The sequence below is a fragment of the Arvicanthis niloticus genome, chromosome 4 (genome assembly GCF_011762505.2).
Source record: "Arvicanthis niloticus isolate mArvNil1 chromosome 4, mArvNil1.pat.X, whole genome shotgun sequence".
Taxonomy (NCBI): domain Eukaryota; kingdom Metazoa; phylum Chordata; class Mammalia; order Rodentia; family Muridae; genus Arvicanthis; species Arvicanthis niloticus.
Window position 1 is genome coordinate 83745972 of NC_047661.1, and position 21217 is coordinate 83767188.

General features: G+C 49.8%; 1 protein-coding gene across 4 annotated transcripts; it reads right to left on the reverse strand.

Annotated features, from left to right (window-relative positions):
- Positions 1–10123: 10123 nt before the first annotated feature.
- Tafa3 (TAFA chemokine like family member 3) lies at positions 10124–19376 on the reverse strand. 4 transcript variants are annotated; one of them, XM_034500242.2, is made up of 7 exons: positions 18995–19369; positions 17807–17891; positions 16260–16347; positions 16043–16158; positions 15079–15228; positions 14174–14298; positions 10124–12491 (listed from the first exon to the last, which is right to left on the reverse strand). In XM_034500242.2, exons 4-7 carry the CDS (start codon positions 16155–16157, stop codon positions 12480–12482), a joined length of 402 nt encoding a protein of 133 aa, XP_034356133.1. In that variant the 5' UTR covers position 16158; positions 16260–16347; positions 17807–17891; positions 18995–19369; the 3' UTR covers positions 10124–12479. The 4 variants fall into 4 exon arrangements, with proteins under 4 accessions (XP_034356133.1, XP_076789171.1, XP_076789170.1 ...); XM_076933056.1 differs by lacking the exon at positions 14174–14298 and having other exon boundaries at positions 18995–19376; XM_076933055.1 differs by having other exon boundaries at positions 10124–14298; positions 17807–17864; positions 18995–19374.
- Positions 19377–21217: the final 1841 nt, after the last annotated feature.

Consider the following 21217-nt stretch of genomic DNA (forward strand, 5'->3'; position numbering starts at 1 on the left):
AAAACGTGATTCCTACAGACTAAAGGACAGAAATAATGGCCAAGGACCCTCAATCCAGTCCAGCAGCCCAGTGCCCCTCAGCAATGTCTTCCCTTCTGCCTCAGAAGTTCCAGCTCATCTAAGCTTCTAGAACTGATAATAGTCTGTCAATAGACTACTCTTCTGGCCTAAGATTTAACTGTAGCTTCTGCAAAAGTCACTAACCAACCTACTCAATGTTTTCTTTGCTGTAAAGGCAGTCATACAAGGGGCCTTAGTGGAAAGGCTATGGGATCGGGGGGGGGGGGTGGATGTTGGAATGCTGGACTTGCAGTGTTCCCCAAACATTACACAGATCTAGAACACGGGGCCAAGGTGCCTCTGTGATTGTGGAAGAGAATGAAGGCTGCACTGGCTGGGAGTGAGGAGAAAGCCCCAAACTGGGAGGCTCCCAGTTTCCTGCTCCCCACCTCTCCAACCCCCAGGCAAATGAGCACTCTGTTAGGCTGGAGGGCTTATGAAGTCTTACCTGGATTGCTGTCTGTTCCTCCTTCTTTCCTCCCTTCTTTTCTCCCTCTCCCTTCCCCTTCTCTCTTCTCCTTTTCTCCCTCCCTCCCACTCCTACCCTTCTCCCTTCTCTTCCTCTCCTTTTGCCTTCTCCTCTTCTTCCTCCTCTTCTGCTGGGACAAGGGTCACCCAGCAGAGCATCCTCCTGAGTCCTAGATCATCCTCCTGTAAATTGAACCCACCTTAGGTCAAAAGCTGTGGTTTAGCTCTCACATGGGAAGCTGCCCATCCCCCTGTTTGCTTTCTACTGCTGTTTCCTGTGTTGTAGCTCTTTTCTCCTCTGAGCAGCAGCACCTGTAATCGGATGTTAATAACACTTGCTTCACAGGTTTCTGTGGGGGCAGAAATGAGCAAGGCTCACAGAATTGCTATGAGGGAATGGACTCACGGGGGAGGTGCTGCTGTGCTACACACCTTCGCCCTTAGGCCTGACTGCTGCCCATTTCTGAGGTTCTGGATGAAATCTCACGCCGCTTCTGTATAGTTTACTATTATTATTATTATTATTATTATTATTATTATTATTATTATTATTATTATTATTATTTTATTGTTTTCAGGTAAGAAAATGCCCTGGTTGTTTTCACCAGTGGGAAATGAGAAGAAGCATACACACACACACACACACACACACACACACACACACACACACACATGAGTGAGAGAGAGATTGTGTGTGTGCTTTTACAAGTATACATATAGGAGGTCTAGAGAGATGGTTCAGCAGTAGAGTTTGGACTGGTGCTACATTTCAAAAGGATGGGAGTTTGTTCTCAGTACTCACATTGGGTGGCTCAAACATACCTGTAGCTCTGTAGCTCAAGCTCCTGGTAGATTTGAAGTTTCTGGCCTCCTTACATGTACACACACACACACACACACACACACACACACACTTAAGGGGAGCTAAGGCGATGACTCAGTGGTAAAATGCTTGCTATGCCACCAGGAAGGTCAGAGTTCATGGAGTTTGTATCCTCAGCATCTACATAGAGGGGAAAAAACTGCCATGGTAGCACTCTATTTTTTTTTTTTTAAGATTTATTTATTTTATGTATGTGAGTACACTGTTGCTCTCTTCAGACATGCCAGAAGAAGGCATCAACTTCCATTTACAGATGGCTGTGAGCCACCATATGTTTGCTGGGAATTGAACTCAGGACTTCTGGAAGGGCAGTCAGTGCTCCTAACCACTGAGCCATCTATCCAACCCATAGTAGCACTCTTGTAACCCCCCCACCCCCAACTGGGAGATAGAGACAGGATCCTAGAAACTCAATAGCAAGACAGTCTAGACAGTTTGTAAGCCCGGGTTCAGTGAGAGACTCTGCCTCAAACAAACAAAACAAGTGGAGATCAGTAGAGTAAGACACTTGCTGTCAACCTCTGGCCTGCACATGCATACATACCACATGCAAATCAATAAACTAACAAGCAAACTCAAATAAAGCATATGCAGGCACCTCTGGCCTCTCCCAGGCAAAATTAACAATGATATGTCTCATTCAACTTTGACATACTGAGGTTTCCTTTGTCATTGTCCTTAAGGGTTTCTCCTGATGGATGAAGCAGCAGTGAGACAGCTATTGTCCTTCCAGTAATACCTAAAATACCACACTATCCAGAACCATCCAGAAACTAGATCAGGATTACTATTATATTTTTTATTTTTTAAAAAAATGTTTTACTACCCGGCAGTGGTGACATAAGCCTTTGATCCCAGCACGGGCAGAGGGGCAGAGGGGCAGAGGGGCAGAGGGGCAGAGGGGCAGAGGGGCAGAGGGAGAGGCAGAGGGAGAGGCAGAGGGAGAGGCAGAGGGAGAGGCAGAGGGAGAGGCAGAGGGAGAGGCAGAGAGAGAGGCAGAGAGAGAGGCAGAGAGAGAGAGGCAGAGAGAGAGAGAGGCAGAGAGAGGCAGAGAGAGAGAGAGGCAGAGAGAGAGAGAGGCAGAGAGAGAGAGAGGCAGAGAGAGAGAGAGGCAGAGAGAGAGAGAGGCAGAGAGAGAGAGAGGCAGAGAGAGAGAGAGGCAGAGAGAGAGAGAGGCAGAGAGAGAGAGAGGCAGAGAGAGAGAGAGGCAGAGAGAGAGAGAGGCAGAGAGAGAGAGAGGCAGAGAGAGAGAGAGGCAGAGAGAGAGAGAGGCAGAGAGAGAGAGAGGCAGAGAGAGAGAGAGGCAGAGAGAGAGAGAGGCAGAGAGAGAGAGAGGCAGAGAGAGAGAGAGTCAGAGAGAGAGAGAGGCAGAGAGAGAGAGAGGCAGAGAGAGAGAGAGGCAGAGAGAGAGAGAGGCAGAGAGAGAGAGAGGCAGAGAGAGAGAGAGGCAGAGAGAGAGAGAGGCAGAGAGAGAGAGAGGCAGAGAGAGAGAGAGGCAGAGAGAGAGAGAGGCAGAGAGAGAGAGAGGCAGAGAGAGAGAGAGGCAGAGAGAGAGAGAGAGGCAGAGAGAGAGAGAGGCAGAGAGAGAGAGAGGCAGAGAGAGAGAGAGGCAGAGAGAGAGAGAGGCAGAGAGAGAGAGAGGCAGAGAGAGAGAGAGGCAGAGAGAGAGAGAGGCAGAGAGAGAGAGAGGCAGAGAGAGAGAGAGGCAGAGAGAGAGAGGAGGCAGAGAGAGAGAGAGGCAGAGAGAGAGAGAGGCAGAGAGAGAGAGAGGCAGAGAGAGAGAGAGGCAGAGAGAGAGAGAGGCAGAGAGAGAGAGAGGCAGAGAGAGAGAGAGGCAGAGAGAGAGAGAGGCAGAGAGAGAGAGAGGCAGAGAGAGAGAGAGGCAGAGAGAGAGAGAGGCAGAGAGAGAGAGAGGCAGAGAGAGAGAGAGGCAGAGAGAGAGAGAGGCAGAGAGAGAGAGAGGCAGAGAGAGAGAGAGGCAGAGAGAGAGAGAGGCAGAGAGAGAGAGAGGCAGAGAGAGAGAGAGGCAGAGAGAGAGAGGCAGAGAGAGAGAGAGGCAGAGAGAGAGAGGCAGAGAGAGAGAGAGGCAGAGAGAGAGAGGCAGAGAGAGAGAGAGGCAGAGAGAGAGAGAGGCAGAGAGAGGCAGAGAGAGAGAGAGGCAGAGAGAGAGAGAGGCAGAGAGAGAGAGAGGCAGAGAGAGAGAGAGGCAGAGAGAGAGAGAGGCAGAGAGAGAGAGAGGCAGAGAGAGAGAGAGGCAGAGAGAGAGAGAGGCAGAGAGAGAGAGAGGCAGAGAGAGAGAGAGGCAGAGAGAGAGAGAGGCAGAGAGAGAGAGAGGCAGAGAGAGAGAGGCAGAGAGAGAGAGGCAGAGAGAGAGGCAGAGAGAGAGGCAGAGAGAGAGGCAGAGAGAGAGGCAGAGAGAGAGGCAGAGAGAGAGGCAGAGAGAGAGAGAGGCAGAGAGAGAGAGGCAGAGAGAGAGAGGCAGAGAGAGAGAGAGAGGCAGAGAGAGAGGCAGAGAGAGAGAGGCAGAGAGAGAGAGGCAGAGAGAGAGGCAGAGAGAGAGGCAGAGAGAGAGGCAGAGAGAGAGGCAGAGAGAGAGGCAGAGAGAGAGAGGCAGAGAGAGAGAGAGGCAGAGAGAGAGAGGCAGAGAGAGAGGCAGAGAGAGAGGCAGAGAGAGAGAGGCAGAGAGAGAGGCAGAGAGAGAGGCAGAGAGAGAGGCAGAGAGAGAGGCAGAGAGAGAGAGGCAGAGAGAGAGGCAGAGAGAGAGAGGCAGAGAGAGAGAGGCAGAGAGAGAGAGGCAGAGAGAGAGAGGCAGAGAGAGAGGCAGAGAGAGAGGCAGAGAGAGAGGCAGAGAGAGAGGCAGAGAGAGAGAGGCAGAGAGAGAGAGAGGCAGAGAGAGAGGCAGAGAGAGAGAGAGGCAGAGAGGCAGATAGATCTCTGTGAGTGTGAGACCAGCCCAGGCTACAGAATAAGTTCCAGGACAGCCAGGACTACACAGAAAAACCCTGCCTTGAAAGAAAAACAAAAAACAAAAGTCTACACTACTTTCAAAACCTAAGGTGGTGCCAGGCATGGTGGTGCATACTGTTAGGTCCAAAGTGAGCCCCCAACCCCCAAAATGGCAGTGCCACTAATATTAATGTCATATTAAAGAAAGGACTCAGCTCAGGCTGGGCTCTGACAGGGTACACAGAAGGGTTGCTAGCAGATAAACAGAAGCCAAAAATCAGCATTCCTCAGAAACATATCTTGGGTATGGGTTTCTATTTGCCAGGAAGAGCCATTATTTTCCCTATCTGTCCCCACAGAAGACTACCTCCAGCAATGGGGCATCTAGCCTCCTATTAACATACACTTGTGGGCGCATTCAAGTTCTCAAGTTTCTGGCCCCTCCCCCACCACACTGACTTCCAGTCTGTTCTAGCTTACAGGCACCCTCCTGCCTCAGCACCTGTCTCTTTAAAACTGTTAAGGCTATCCCAGCCCCCCTCAATGGCCTTAGAAGTTTGAATAAACCTTTCCACCCACAGAGTGGTCTACTTTGGTGGTTTCCGCTTTATCATCGCTTACACACACCCACAATCCCAGCACTCAAAGAGAGGCAAGAGAATTTCCCAAAATTCAAGGCCTGTGTGTGTCTCTATATAAGAAATCCTATCTCAATGACATCTCCCCCACCCCCAATTCCAAAGAGCAACACTTTTCTTTCTTATTTGTAGAAGCCACAGGCTGCAAATTGTTTTCTACCTTAGAGTGATACTTGAATGTACCCTGGACAACTGGGCAACCCCGCCCTGTCCACCAAGTGTTTCAGGTTGAGAAGCTCCTAAATTTCTACAGAACGTATTTACCGCTATCTGGATGCCTGTGTGCTGCCCAGGTGTGTAGAGTACTTGCTACACCCTATTTGCCTGGTCCATTTAGAAGGATGACCTGACCTGTGTTGAATGTAAAACCTTTAGGGGCGGGGTTGGTGAGGGTAGGGTGTAGGGTTATGTGGGGGTCCCTCATCAGCTCCACCACAGGGCTCAGGCTCTGGGGAGGCAGGGCGCAGGAAGTTTGACTGTGCTTACCCAAGGCTGGCACGGGGCAGGCATCTGGCTATGGGAAGCTGTAGGACACCGCTCTGAGGGTAGGGAGTGCAGTCTATGGTCAAGGGGACCGCTGGAGTGGCTTGAGGGTCCCCTGGCCTGCTGAGGGGGCTGGGCTGTCTGGTTCTCAGGCTCTTGGGCACCCAGGCGCTGCTGGGAGCCATGTAAGAGCTGAGAACGGAGCGGGAGAGGGGAACTCCAGCTGCGTCCAGAGGGGAAGAGTCCTTGGCTTGGTGGTCGTGACTGGAAGCGCTGAGGGAGATTAGATGCAGCTCTGTAAGTGAAGGCCCTCTCCATGGCTCCCCATGGTGAATCCCGATGAGAGGAGGCAGTCCATGGCTTTAAAGCATTTATTGTCACAGCGGAAAGTGGATGAGTAAAAACTGTACCCTGTTTTCTCAGGGCAGGCCTGAGGTTAAATACTTTTTGCAGGGAGGAGTGTCTGGGAAGGGGAGCTTAATTGGCTAAGCCCTTCAGGACTTTAGGTACCTCATTAAAATGGAGATCTTGAGGCTATGTGACCAGGGTCACATCCTCAACCTGTGGAGGGGCTTGGGGTATTGCCCTTACATGACTGATGGCCACAGACCTATGAAGGGCTGTGGCCTCCTGTCAGGAGCCTAGTGTCTGGAAAACAGGCAAAACAGCTGGGGTCCCTCAGGGTCACTGGGGTTTCCACCTTAGCTCAACCAGAAACCAGGCTGCCTTTCACAAACCTACAGTGGTGTGTGTGTGTGTGTGTGTGTGTGTGTGTGTGTGTAAGTGCATAGCTGGGCTTGAATTAGCATAGAAGCCAGATGTCATGCATGCTGTAATCCTACCCCTTTGAAAATAGAGGCAGCAGGATTGCTAAAAGTTCAAAGCCAACTTGGACTTGGGCTATGGAGAGACCCTATTTCAAACAACAAAACAACAAATATTGTTAGGTCACTAGCTGCAGGCTTAGATGCCATAGGATGCCCTTGCTCTGGAAGCTGAAAAGTCCAAGAGCACCGAGCCTGAATCTTCCCAAACATCAGGTGAGAGCCTCAGGAGGGGAAGGGCAAGTGGGCATGTATAAGATGGCCACCTGAAAGCCGTGCCCAGGAGAAAGGTGTTAATCCCTCTTAACAAACTCATCACCTTTCAAAGCCCCACTACCCAACACAATCAATTTTCGACATGAGTCTTGAAGGGAACAAATCACAGCAACCTGTTACTTTTTTTTTTTTTTTTTTTTTTTTTTTTTGTATACATGGGTGTTTTGTCTGAACATATCTGTGCATTGTGTGCTTGCATGCAGTGCCTGGAAAGGCCAGTAGAGGGCGATAGATCCCATCTCTCGGAACTGGAGTTACAGCTGGTTGGTTATGAGCCACCTTGTGGGTGTTAGGAATCGAACCTGGGTCTTCTAGAAGCACAGCCAGTGCTCTTAACCACTGAGCATCTCTCTGGCACCTATAGCAACAATTTATGAAGAAATTGGGACGATAAGGGTCCAATTTAGGGAAGGCAGAGGATCAGAAAAAGCTACATCCCAAACTTCTGAACTCAGGCATGCCAGCCATTCGAATTACAGAGAAAAGCTGATGGGAGTCTATGTCCTCCACATCTGGAGACCGACCTGGAGTTTCTGAAGCAGGAGGATTGTCATGAGTTTAAGGTCAACCCAGGTTACATAAGATCCAGTCTTTAAAAAATAAAAATTAATCCCAGCACTTGGGAGTTAGAGACAGGCAGATCTCCATGAGTTTGAAGCCAGTCTGGTCTACAAAACAAGTCCAGGATAGCCAGGGCTGGACAGAGAAACCTTGCCTTGAAACATAACAAAGAAAAGAAACCAAAAGATTAGCAAAAACAAACAGAATCAAGCTGGGTCATGGGTGGTGCACACCTTTAATCCTAGCACTGAAGAAGCAGAGGCAGACAGATCTTCAGGTTTAAGGCCAGCCTGATCTATAGAGTGAGTTCCAGGACAGCTAAGGCTATACAAAGAAACTCTGTCTTGGAAACAAACAAACAAACAAACAAACACAAACAAACCCAACACCTGAACGAATCAGAGTTATACTGTCTTCCAGTCTGTGTTGGGAAGGACTGGGGTGCTGATCTGGGGCACTGTGGGGTATGTCATGTGGGACAACAAGGGCAATTTTGATGATAATAGCTTTGAGGAGGATAGAAGAGGATAAAGGGAAGTCGGTCTCTGCTTCTCTGCATGCTCAGCCATGCATTGACTCCAAACACAATTACAGCCTCCTGAGTCCAACGGCTGCTGGGTCTGTGCCCACCTCACACTCACACTTAGTGACAAATCACACCCCAAGGACATCAAGGACCAGCTTAGCTACTCACACTGGGAGAGATGAAAAGGAACCAGCCTCATCTCAGTCACACAGGTATGGGGGGGATGCACACTGTGTCCTGGGCTGTGAGCAGCTAGCACACCCTGGTCCAGCCGTCTGCTTCCTTAGTGCTGTGGCTGAGCTGGTTTCGGTGCATTCTGAATATCATCCTTGCTTGAGGCCATGGCGAGGCTAAAACCCACGGATGTAGAAACGTCAGCCACTCACATGCATGCACAGACCCATCTTTACCATGGGGTGCATGTGTAGTTATCTTCCTGAAATTTAAAAATCGTAGTTGCCTGAACTTGGAAAAGTGCAACTGAATTGGTGTGGGCTATGAAGTATCTGAGAAGTACCCATCTGATCCTGTCTTCCTCTCAGACTCTGTTTTAGACTTTATGTCTGTGTTTGTCATTGTTAGACATCACAAGAAGCAATGGAAAGGATTTAAGGGGACAGGACACAGGCACAAGGTCAAAGGAAACAAAACAAAACAAAAATAAAAACCTCCTCAAATGCTCGAATCCAATGGAGCCATCAGTTTCCAGATCGGGAGTGTTCATATTCAGAAGGCTACAATAAAACACCGTTGCAAAGACTGACAAAACGTTTCCATGGGCTTATTTAGGTTTTGAGAGACATGTGGTCTCTTGATAATGACTCAAATATGCTGTCATAGCACAAAAATAGTCATAGGCAGTAGTAAGCATGGCATGTGTTTCAACAAAACTTTACTTGAAAAAAAAAAAAAAAAAGTAACCCATGTGCTTTAGTTTGTGGTCCTCTGTACAGGACATAAAGAACCTGGGGTTATCAGGATGGCTTCAAGGTTCTGCAAGGCTTTCCATTCTTTTTCTGTTGTTGTTCCTCTTTTGACAGGATCTCTCTTAGGTCCAGACTGGCCTCCATCGTGCCATCCTCCTGCTTGCTTCCTGAGTACCAAGATTATAGGCATGCACCACCATGCCCAGTTTGCCAAGCACTGACAAAGCTCCATGTTGCCTCCTCCAGAAAGGACAGAAACCAGTCCCCCTTCACGTGGCTCTGCTCAAGTTTGTTCTGTGGTTTGCAATTCTGAAGTGGTGATGTCACCCCTTTCCTTTCTTCCTTCCCATGTGTAGGTGACCACTATGTATTTCCTGTTCTTCTTCCCCCTGCCCTTTGCTCTCACAGTGTTGGGCGAGCCTAGAATGAGACTCTCACAGTCAGGGTTAAGGACCCTGTTCTCCTTCCAAGTTCTCATCTGCTCTGGCGTACGATGAGACGTATAATAGTGCAAAGAACGCTGTGCTACATCACTAGGCAGGACATGCCACCAGCTTGCTGTGTGACTTTGGGCAAACTATTTTGTGGGTCCCTGTTCCGGAGGGCGTCCCATGAAGATCTCCAACCCAGCCGGTGCGGGTCTCCAGGCTAAGGTGATAGAGTGTGAGCAGTGACTCCACCCGAGTCTCTGCTGTTGCCACCCAGTTACTCCCCAGGTGCTGCACCTGTCCTTCTGTGCTGAGCCGGTCTGGGCTGGGTCAGTGAGATGCTGGCTAGCTAGCAAGGAGGGAAGGTTCCTGAAGGCCCTTTGGGAGAGCAGATCTCTTCCCAAGAGTTACAGCTCTTGTGACAGAAACTCTCAAACACCAGGATGATTCTTGTACACCTTTACTTCTGAATAGGGCTCTTATATACAGTTTTGGGGTGGGTTAGAGTCTGGTAGCAGATAACCCCTATTGGCTTAGTCTGAGAGCTTGGAGATACCTTATCTACATTTGGGAGAGCTTGAAGCACTATTCCTACATGACTGATGGCCATAGACCTCTCTGTGGGAGGGACTGTGGAGGGCTGAAGCTAAGTGAAAGGAACCAGGGGCCCAGGAGCAAAGCCGAACACCTTCGGTCCCATTAGGGTCCAGAGTTTGAGGCCTGTGCTTGACCAGGCACCCAGCTGCCTCTCACAGCCCACTGCCCCACATTACTTAACCTTTCTGAGCTACTCTCTCCTATCCTGGCAAATCAAAGAGCTGGCTAACTGGCTTCTAAAACCCCTTGCAACTATAATTCTAGTTTTAAGGGAGCTTAGCCTCAATGTGCAACTTGAAGTTGTGGAGCTGTCTGGGGTCATTAATCAGGATGTCACTCACAGACTTTAGTGAAACTGCCAGGAGGTCAGTAGAAATCAGTTACATGATTTAATAGTTGCCAGCTTTCCTAAAGCCCATATACTGGGCTGGGGTCCCAGCAGACTTCAGAGTGTCTGAGATGCTCTCACCAAGGAGGGAGGAAGACAAATGACTACAGGAACTCCTATGCTCCAAAAACACTCCATTTATTTCTAGATTGTTCTTTTCATAGCTACAAAACCTACACAGGTTTGGATTCAGTTGGATACAGAATTTTGAGGAGCTGGAGTTGGAGCGGGGGTCTGGAGTTTTTCTCTTCTTTGCCAGAGCTTTTTATGTGATTCTAACCTGGCAATATACAGATACCCCCTCAGCTCAGAGTTCACCCAGTAAATGCATGGCTAGGTCAGTGGGGGTTGGGGAAGGTGCAGAATCAGGACACTGAGGCAGGTTGGGGCTGGAGGAGGCTGGCAGCTCTCAGGAGCTTGTGACACACCATTTCCATACTCTCCACTCTAACCCAGTTTGTATGGACGACACAGCTGGGCTAGGGCAGGGAAGCTGACCCTAGGGTGACAGTGTCCAGGAAGGAGTGGTCAATTGGAGAGTCCACCTTTCTTTCAGTGCTCTGTCACTGAGCTCTACAACAACCTACAGAACCCACTTCTGGCCTCCAGGAAATCAGGCTTCCATTGTCTGGCTCTGCTGAAGCCGTAACCTAAATAATTCACTCACCCATCTCTCTCTGAGCATCAGGAGGAAAACAAACCCAGCCCCAGCCCTGTGCTCAGGTTTCCATGGTACAGAGGGTGAGCCAGGAGGCCAGGAGGCCAGGAGGCCAGGAGGCCATCCCAGGTCTTCAATGTCCCCTGGGAAGGGTGACAAACACCTGAAACGGGCAGTAATGTGTTCCTTCCCTCCCTAGAGCTAAAGACTACATTGACAATTCTGTAATGTTTTTTAAAAAACAAAATGAAACAAAACAACCAAACAGAGAAAATGTCACCATGACTTAACATATCCTCTGGCCTCTACTCTCTTCAGTATGGAAGGAGGTCATGACTGCCAAGGACCTCTCCGTGGTGACCCTGGCCTGTGACCTTGCTGTAAGCAGAGACTGACAGAGGCCTGCCTTAGAAAGAAAACAATACTGTTCATCTCATTTAACAAAAACATGCCACGAGGTGGGGTGATATCAGAGTCTTAGTCAAATGCCTAGGGAAACAGACAGAGGGGGTACTGAGACTCCACTGTAAACTCCACTGTAAATTATCACTGTAAACTATCACTATTTGCCTGCTCAGGGACCGTCATCCAGGCTGGTCTCTAACATACACCACTCCTTAAGGCCTTGGTGATAAGAATAAACCAGCATGCTACTCCCAAGTCATCTAGGAGGCCAGCCAGATTGTGAAGAAGACCTTCACCGTTGGGCTGTCCTCCAGCCTGCCCCTCTGCCCTCTGGCAGGTACATATGTAGGGGGATGGCTGAAGCTCCTGGAAGAGAAGAGTCAGAGGGATGACGGGATACCTGCTCACACTGCCTCAGCTGCCACTGGGCTGAGTGACCTACGGGCTGTCACAGGGCCTGGTGTGTGTGTGTGTGTGTGTGTGTGTGTATTCTAGTTTTTTTTTTTTTTTTTTTTTTTTGGATGAGAGATCAGTGGCCTCAACTGAAATGCCAGTGGTCAAAGTCCCATCTTCCAAGAATCACATTCTGTTATCCAGTGTTTGTTGGGTCTCATTGTCTAGATAAAAATGCCATGTAAGGCCTAGTCTGGAATCTTAACATCCGTGTTTTGGAAGCCCAAGCTGTGCGGTCTTGGGCAAATCATCTCATCCCTCGGTGTCTCAGTTTTCTTGTCCATTAAAACAAGCCACCAAACGCCTGGGGTTCAGAGTAGGGAGTGATTCTGACTGAGGTCCTGTCCATCCCATGGACAGCAAAGGATGTGAGCCCTGCCCTGCCTCTGCAGAGCTGTGCTGAAGAGGTCTTCATCTCTACTTTCTGGTGCTGTCCAAAAGAGATCCCACTGGCTTGGCATCAGGGGACAGTGTTTTCCTCTCACACCTTAGCATCTTGGTGGAGATGCAGATTTGATGGGAAGGCCAGGATGGGAAGGTACTGGTGTGACCTCATGACTTTGTGTCCTGTGATCAGGGGATAGCTGAAGATCTGTGAAAATGTCATCCACCCCACTCCACCACCCCCACTGCAGGTAGCTCAGAAGCCATGATACCAAACACTTTAAACTGTTGAAACTGTCATCCACTCCCTAACTTGACAAGATAATCCTTAAGAACAGGTTTGTGTGTTGACCTTTGTTCATAGGAGAGCATAGGTCTCTCAAGTGTGTGGCCAAAGATCCAAGCATTTCTGCTGAACAGAGTGACTAACAGGGCCCTGGCAGGTCTATGTCACATTTGACATGGACACAGGTCCAGGTAAGTGGGTCCTCCTCTCTGCTGTCTGGTGATCGGAGGCCATTCTTTAGTCCAAAGCTCAGTCGAGGCTGTCCTGCCTAAGCCATGATCTCTGAGAGTTACCGTGTGACCTAGAAAGCAAATGATCAGGTAGAAGAGGGTTTGAGAAAGCAACAGGGAACCAGCCATGATAGCATGCCAGAGAGCCCCAACAAAGGCAAGTTACCTAGAGGTCACTGCTGCCATTCTCCTAGAGCCATTCAAGCTGAGCACCTGTGGCCTGGTGGCCCATGCTGGCACCAGTCAGGCAAACCTCACTGCCATTTGCTTCCGAGTCACACTACACAAATTGCAAAAGCAGTGATCTGACTTTCAGGCCTATAACAGTATGGCTAATGTCCCTGGCTCTGTGATAGGTCTCACTTTGCAAGTTTTTTTTTTTTTTTTTTTTTTTTTTTTTGGTTTTGGTTTTTGTTTTTTGAGACAGGGTTTCTCTGTGTAGTCCTGGCTGTCCTGGAACTCACTCTGTAGACCAGGCTGGCCTTGAACTCAGAAATCCACCTGCCTCTGCCTCCCAAGTGCTGGGATTAAAGGCATGAGCCACCACCGCCCGGGCACTTTGCAAGTTTTAATAAACATTTTCAGAATGGCTGTCCCCCTTCACTGCCTGCAAGACAGGCTGCCCTGCCTTTTAGTCAGCCAACTGCCCCCATGCCCCTTTAAGTTTTGTGTGTATGAGTATTGTGTCTGCATGAACATCTGTGCACCACGTGTGTGTCTAGTACCCAAGGAGGCCATAAGAAGGTATTGGATCCTTTAAGACTGTGTTACAGACAGTACTGAGCTGCCATGTAGGTGCTGGAAATTGAACCTAGGTCTTCTGCAAAAGCAAAAAGTGCTCCTAACCACTGAGCTACCTCTGCAGCCCCCCCAAAACTTTTCCTGCTGTCATTCTCAAGTATTGTGTGTTCCATGAAAACCTCCATGCTCCACAGAACCTAGAAGTGTTTTTGTTTCTGTTTGTTAGCCTGCTTGCTGTGTGTGGTGGGGCTGGGGGCGGGGATACTGCCTTGGCTTGCCCAGTAGCATCACTCAATTGCACAGATGATGGTGGCAATGACATGCAACTAATTAGCCATGGCACACATGGAACTGCTAAAGAGTTTGATAAAATTTTAATTACCCCTTGTTTCATGGGGCAGGCAGCAAGCTGTGAGGATAATAGTCTTCTTAGGTGCTGTCACCACGGACAGAGCAATCTGACTAGAGGAGGGTAGTCAGGAAGCACAGAGAGCAGGAGTGGGAGGGGAGGGGTAGGAGTGGTGTAGGTGACAGGGGACAGTCTGTGGTGAGGTGGCAGGCAGAGTGATTACAGTTTCTGGAATTCAGATAGAAGGATAAATTCTTCCCTGGATGATCTAGGTAATTTCCTTAGTTCTACATTTTTTCCTTAGTTTTTTGTTTGCTCGTTTGTTTTGCTTTTTGAAACAGGTATCATGTAGCCCAGGCTAGCCTTGAACTCCTGTTCTTGCTCCTAAGTGCTAGGATTACAGATGTGTGCCTCTGTGCCCTGCTCCATTTTGTTTTAAAAGGCCTGGTATTTTCTAGGGGTAAACTCATGGGAAACAAAGAGGGGAAGCCAAGGCAGGCATACCATCCTAGTAGCAATGCCCAGAAGACTGCCTGGAATGTGCTCTCATGATTCTCACGCCCACCTTATGGCACTGCCATTCTGGCCTTCCAGGGCTTGGCCCCTGTGCTACCTCAGGTGAAGGAGGAACAGGAGGGGAGGATGAGCCATCCATCTCAATACCTTGGTGGTTTTGACCTTGTGTCCACTGCTGCAGCTCCACCCGGACAGGTCCGGGAGCACCTTACACTCCTCCCCCAGCAAGCAGGGCTCCATCTGACACCACCACTTCTGCAGGACGATGAAGGCTGTGGGGCAGGAGGCAGGTGTGGCTCTAAATTCTGGGAGCACAGCACCAGTCACAGCCGGTCTGTGGATGAGGTGTAGCTTCCCACATACTGAAGGCTTTGGTTGTCACCTTCCCCTTGTTCTCCCCCTATGCTGGGCTGTCCGAGGAGGCAGCGCTGTGCTTAGGCTGAGGACTGAGGACTATCCCAGTCAACTTCATCACTGTATCACACCAAAGGGGGAGGAGGGTGTCAAATGAGGCAGCAGGAGAAGCTGACTGTGGGGCAGCTGTCGTTAGCACAGAGGTACCCTCTTCAGTGCTCTCCTCAGTGGATATGAGATAGTATCCAAGCCACATCTGGGTGTGCACAAGCTGGCATGGGAGCTAGTGAGTGTGGTGATGATCTGGGTGCCACCAGAGCATGAGAACACAAGTGTGCACAGAAAGAAGGAAAGTGGGTGTGTGATGTTGGGGATCACATGATCCACATGGAGCATGTTTATAGTAACACACTTGTGGAAGAGAACCTCCCTAGAGGAGTGTGCGGCCAGAGGAGCTGGTTTGAGGGAATGGGCCAGGTGGCAGATAATGTAGATGGCCTGTAACATGAGCTTTCTTCCTCTATGACACAGGGCGGGCCCTGTCTGCCCTCTCCTCCAAGATGATTCTCCATCACTTGAGATGGATAAGGTAAGCCTTGAGATGGCTATGAAACTAGATCCTCAGCAGATGGTGAGGCCTAAATGACTTTCTTATCTCTGCTCTGTCCAGGCTGCCCAGGGCCTGGCCTCCCACTCACCATCCACACAGGAGGGCTTTGCTCTTGTAGTGCCAGCCACCTGTCCAGAAAGGCAGGAGCATTTGACCGTCTGGGAGCGCTCCTCAATGCGGTTCCGGTTGCAGCAGCGATGGGCAGCGATCACCTCGCAGTTGCCCTGCTTCACTAGGGCTGATGGGGACAGCAGTTATAAGATCAGGAGACCCAGACCTCCAACCCTGCCCTCCTGTCTCCCTCCTAACCCGCTGCAGGGCCTCAACTCCCTCCACCTTGCTCACGGAGAAATCATTTAAGAGAAATCCAGTGCTGGGACTGCAACTCAGTGGTAGTGTTTTCTAACATAGAGGTGAGGTGAGGTGTGTCTACCTTCAACACACACACACACACACACACACACACACAAACACAAACACAGAGAGAGAGAGAGAGAGAGAGAGAGAGAGAGAGAGAGAGAAAGAGAGAGAGAGAGAGAGAGAGAGAGAGAGAGAGAGCGCACACTAATGGTAAGGGAGAAAGGAACAGATGAAACTTTCATGTTACCCACCCCCCTGAGGCCATGTTCATGACTCTTTGAAAGCTGGAGTTCCACACCAGCCCCCACCTTCCACTTTCTCAGGGTGAGGGCAAGGGCCCCAGAGCTTACAATGCGTGGGGGAGGATCATCCGCTTACAGAGGCTTTAGCCATCCCAGAAGGAAAACCCCAGAATTAGGCCAGGAGACTAGACTTAAGCCTCCACCCGAGGGCCTCACTGCAGAACACCTTCCCCCTGGAAGCGATGGTGCCAATGGGTCTTCCCAGGCCTTCTCTAGACTGGGTAATGGAAGAGGATGGTTTCCTGGGCAATGACTCAAATGGTCACATCGGCCGGCAGCTTTTACTCTGCCCCAGAGATCTGCCTGCTTTGTGGGATGGGCTGGAGCCCTCTAGCTCTCCAGGGTCCTATAAAACCCCTTCCCTCCCTCGGCTCACCACCTTCCCCAAACCTGTGGATGTTGGAGGCTGCAAGAAAGCAGAGGCCTGACGCGTCCACAGCCAGGCTAGGCACAGTGCCAGCACCCAGCTGCCTGGGCTCCAGTTGCTGGTGGACCTCTCAGTCATTCTGTGGAGAGAAGTACTTAGCTCAGACTCATGCTATCCTCTGGTCGTGAACTCAGCCCCTTCCCTATGTTTCAGAGGCCCAAGGTTGAGCAGGATGCTCACCTCAGTCTCCAGGCAGCTTGGGACCGGGCAAGATGTCACTGTAGGATGTGATCACTGACAGACTGATCAAGGAACAGGAAGGCAGAGCCTGTGGGGGAGACATTTCAGAGATCTCACAGAGTAAATTAAGGGCTGTGCCATGAACTGGACAATGACGATGACTCTCCTACTTTTTGAGCTCTTGACCCAAACACTTCACTTGTGTGCTCTTGGTGATACCTCACTGCACAAGAGATTGCAGTTATCCATTTTACAAATAAAGCTCCAGAAGTCTGGATACAACCCAAACAGCCATCAGTAGACGGCGGAACTGAGTACACCACGGAGGATCTGAAAAGACAGTTCCCTCCAGACAGCTGGGAACACAGGACAGAACAGAACCCACAGAAAACCAAAACTATCGAGGAACTTTTTGTAATGGTGAATGCAGTAGACTCTTCTGAGAAAACAGTCTTACAGGAGGGAAAAAAGCACCAAGTGTGTAGGGGGTGCATTCACAGTGTATACACAGTGTGTGTGTGAGGGAGAGGGGGTGTATTGCTTAATGTATATATACCAGCTCTGTTTGCCACTGAGAAAGGAAGCCTTCTGCTCAGCTAGTAGATGTAAGTAGGAAGATGAATAATCTCTCCTCCCCCAACCCCGGACTTAATTTCTTTCTTTTAGGTGTTTGAGTTTCAGATCAAAGCAGTGCAATTCAATCTGAGCACAATTTAAAATTTTAATAGAAAGAAATGAAGGCTTGTCATTGTAAATATAATCCTAGCATTTCAGAAGCAACAGCAGATCAATCATTGGAAGTTTGAGGCCAGCCTGATCTATATAGTGAGTTTCAAGCCTAGGCAGGGCTACATAGGAAGACCCTGTCTCAAACAAACAAATATAAAACACAGAGCTGAGGAGGATGGCTCAGTGAGTAAGGGGCTCTCTGAGCAAGCACGAGAACACCAACACAGATATGAAAAGCTAGACTATGTAAAATGATTGCTGGTCGGCCTAGAGCTAGATTCAGTGAAAGACCATGCCAGAACGCAGTAGGGTGGTGAGTGACAGAGTAGGATGCCCCTATCAGATAGGCCTCCTCTGGCTCTCACGTGGATGCATACATGCATACGTCAAGCACACACATGAAAATAAATACATAAATAAATAAATAAATAAACGGAAGAAAGAAAAACAAAACCCTAGATTACAAGTTGAATGTCTTGCCCAAGGCTGGCTGTCATGGGACAGGACCCAGAGCCTGCCCTAGGTCCACATGTTTTTTTCCTCCTTTCTTCTATGAGCCAAACAAGACCTCCAACATCTGTACCAGAGGGTGGGTAAGAACCAGAGGGAAACCAGAAAAGTAGCAGCACAAAGAAGCTGTGAGAAGGGGACAGGAAGAGCCCCCAAGAGGCCACAGGTCCTGGAGGTCAAGGGTTAGCCTGGTCACGGTCCCCCAGAAGTTGACAGGAATACCAGGGGCCAAAGAAAGGGATCCAGCTGCTCCCTTGGGGGGGGGGGCTCTCCACTCCTTGATTCCCACCTGTAGATGTCTCACTTACCGTTCCTGGGGTCTTTAGGCCTCTGTCTGTTCATCTGCTGGTCTCAGACTCATTCCACCTGGATAAGTAGGGAGCAGTGTGGAGGCTGTTCAGAGTAGAGAGAGGACAGAGCCCAGGAGCCGGTAAGAGAAAGCTTGGAAGACAGTAAGAGAACTGGCCAAGCACTAGAGAACTCCAGCTTAGGCTGCTCCCATAGCAACGACAGTCATTTCTGCTTTGGGAATCTGTCCCTCCTCCCTCAGACTATATAGATCTGTGGGGGCAGTGACCCCAAGAAGAGTGACTGGGCTTTAGTTTTCCTAGATGTGAAGCAGGGATGGAAGGGTCTAAGAATCAGTGTGGTAATTTTTAGGGTCTTGAGACAGAGCTAGAGTCAGAGAAGGATGCAGAATCTGCCAGCTTTGTCCCAGAAGAGACCCCTGGGGAGGAAGCCCCAGGTCTTCCAGTTCTCTCTCCCTCCACCTCTAACTAACCCATCCTGAGCCTTGCTTCCTGGACTCCTCTGGAACTGGCTTAATTCTGCTGCTGTCCCTCAGCCCCACCTCAGAGGGCTAGCCTAGAAGTGCAACAGGTCTCTGCTTCAGTGCACAGACCACAAGAGCCTCTCCATTCTCTGGCAAAGGCCTTTCCTCATTCAGTCTCCAGTGAGAAGTAAAACTGAAACACACTGCTGGTGATGGGGGAGGGGGGGAGGAAGGGGAATGCAGGTGGGGGTGGAGGGGTGGTGCCCACCCCTGGGCATGGGTGTGTCCCACCCTTCTAGATGTGCCTCCTTTCTCATGGGTCTCCCCTCCCAGGCTGTATCAGGAGCCCTCATTTTGACCATTGCAAATGCCACTTGTCCTTCTCTTGGGGACATCCTATTTCTGGCTGAGTTCTAACAGTGTCTGATCTAACACATTTCTCCTAGGTACTCCAACACTCAGAGAACCTGGGGGAAGATGAGAGACTTGGAATCTCTGGCATTCCGTTCCCTCCTTGAGAGGTGCTGGAGAAGGAAGTTTCTGGGATTTGTTTGTCAGCATCCATAGTCTGCCTCAGTTTCCTTGGGCTGTTTCTCCTCAATTCAGGCTAAGGTGAGGCTGGGAGAGCAGCCTCCACACCAAAAAGAGGTCAACAAGAACCTTTGATCTTGTGTTTACTTCTTCCTGTTCCCCTCCAGCATCTATTCTTACTCCTGGTACCCACCTGCTCCAAAGCAGTGGTCCTGGTTCAACCTTCTGGCCTGAGGTCTTCGCTGCTTCTGAGCTTGGCATCTAGACTCCCAAAAGCGGGCTCTCCGCGGGAGTGGCCAGCTTAGGTGTTGTCTGGTTTTGAGCTCTGTCCGCAATAGATCCTCACTAAGTTGTTGCGTCCGAGGAGAAAAGGGGCTCTGGCTATGCTGGAGTCCCCGGCTTGGAGCACCTGGATGCTCTGGGCCAGGACTCACCAGTTCTGCGGGGCTAGACCGGGTCCTCCCGAGCTTTCCGTCTGTAGGTTGAGAAGCGAGCAGCAGCTAGACTGATCGTCGTTCCCACTGCTCCAGCACTTGCGGGCACCGCCGCCTTCGAGACAGCGTGGGGGCGCTCTGCGGGGAACCTGGGCACAGCTGGCCCGCAGCGGCCTCTTGTGGCGCAGGGCGAGTCAGGAACAGAAGCCCTCCGACTCTGTTTTCATGAACAAAACACATCAATTAAAGCAAGTCACTAAAACTTCCAGGAATGTGACCCCTAGTCCTGTGGTTCAGGGAGGTAGGTAGTATTCTGGGATGGAGGTGGGCGTTGGGCCTGGGAGTAGTAGTCATCTAGACCAGCGGTAGGCTGTTATTTAAATCCGAGCTCATTAAATCTTAAAATTAAGTTCTTCAGAACACGTACATCGATTCACAACTATAATCCCAGAACTTGGAAGACAAGGCAGGAGATAAGTGTGAGACCCTATCTAAAACAAACATACATACACACATACATTCATATATATACATACAATAAAACCCAAATCAAAAAACCCCCCAAACCCAAAGAAAAGCACAGCAGGGGTAGGGGATAGGAAGATAGGAAGTTGCCTGAAAGTTTGAGAACATTTGGTCTATATGGTTTACACAAGGTTCCAAACCAGCTAGGGCTACTTAGCCAGACCATATCTTAAAACAAAAGAAAGAAAAAAGAAGTGGTGGTGGTGGTGGTGGGTTGATCCAGTTCTTTGTTAGTATTGTCAAGGGTTATTTAAGATACTTCCTAGGCACTTGGAAGTGGCCTACTATATTGGGAGATTCCCAAGTTGCACAGGTTTGTTTTGTTTTTGTACCAGGGGTTCCCGGCTGCCACCCAGGAGGGATAATAAATACTTCCAGCACAGAAGTGCAGCCCTCCTGCCTGGGAAGACTAAGGGCAGTGCTAGGGTGGAGAACCAGGCCGGAGGGCTTCAGGAGATGATGGTTATGACTCTCATCTTGGAAACTAAATCTGAGGTTCCTGGTATCTTCATTGGAAAGACGGTCAATAGCCCCAAATACAAAAGTATGACAGGTTCATGTTTTGGATTCATTAAATAGGAGGGTAGAAGTGTGTTGTGAACCAGCCTCTGAGAGGTGTAAGCACCTGTTAGAGCCAGGAAGGTTGGGGAGGTGATTGTGCAGGAGAGACAAAGAAGGAACCTGGTTCAGGGTCCTGAGCATGCAGCTGGGACAAGGGGCAGGGCTCTTTCCTCCTTTCTCTCTCTCCCTCTCTCTGGATCTCTCTCTCTCTCTCTGGATCTCTCTCTCTCTCTCTCTCTCTCTCTCTCTCTCTCTCTCTCTGTCTCTCCAGGGTGCTGAGCATTGAACTCAGGTCATCAGGCTTGGCAGTAAGCACTTTTGGCTGCTAAGCCATTTCCCTTTATCTCTTTAAGACAAAGTCTCACTATGTAGCCTTGGTTAGCCTGGAATTTACTATTTAGCTCAGGCTAGCTACTAACTTGTGATCATCCTGTCTCTACCTCTGCCTCCTGGGATTACAGATGTATGCCACCATGTTCCTCCCCTCAACTCCCCCTCCCCCCCCCCAACCTTTCACTCCCCTCTCCTCTGTAATGAAGGAGTGTCATTCAGCTCCCAGCAGGGGACACATCTCATAAATGTGCTCCCCCCTCTTTGTTCTCACTCTCTATTGCCTCAGGGAAAGGTCCTTTTACCAAGTGTGGGAAGGATGGAAGAGCTCCGATGGTGTAGGAATAGGAGAGGTGTTCAGAATCACGAGGAGCTCTAGAGTTTGGTTATGGATGGCAGCCAGAGTCGGTCCAGAGTCCAAGGGAGCAACTGACATCCCTGTCCATTACCTGGTATTGGAGTCCAGGGGTCAATAGACCTTAGTTCTGTGGCCCACCTTTGCAGTCATACTGTGGATGCTATGAAGAGCCCAGAAGCTAGGTGACGCTGAAAGGTGATAGGTAAAC

Bases quoted from the DNA above. Each gene is read 5' to 3' on its own strand.
- Tafa3 (XM_076933055.1), bottom strand. From the start codon at position 16,157: ATGACTGAGAGGTCCACCAGCAACTGGAGCCCAGGCAGCTGGGTGCTG. The intron at 15,229-16,042 runs GTTTGGGGAAGG...TGTCCCCATCAG, and splicing joins GCAGCCTCCAACATCCACAG to CCCTAGTGAAGCAGGGCAAC. The intron at 14,299-15,078 runs GTGAGTGGGAGG...CCTGCCCCACAG, and splicing joins AAAGCCCTCCTGTGTGGATG to CCTTCATCGTCCTGCAGAAG.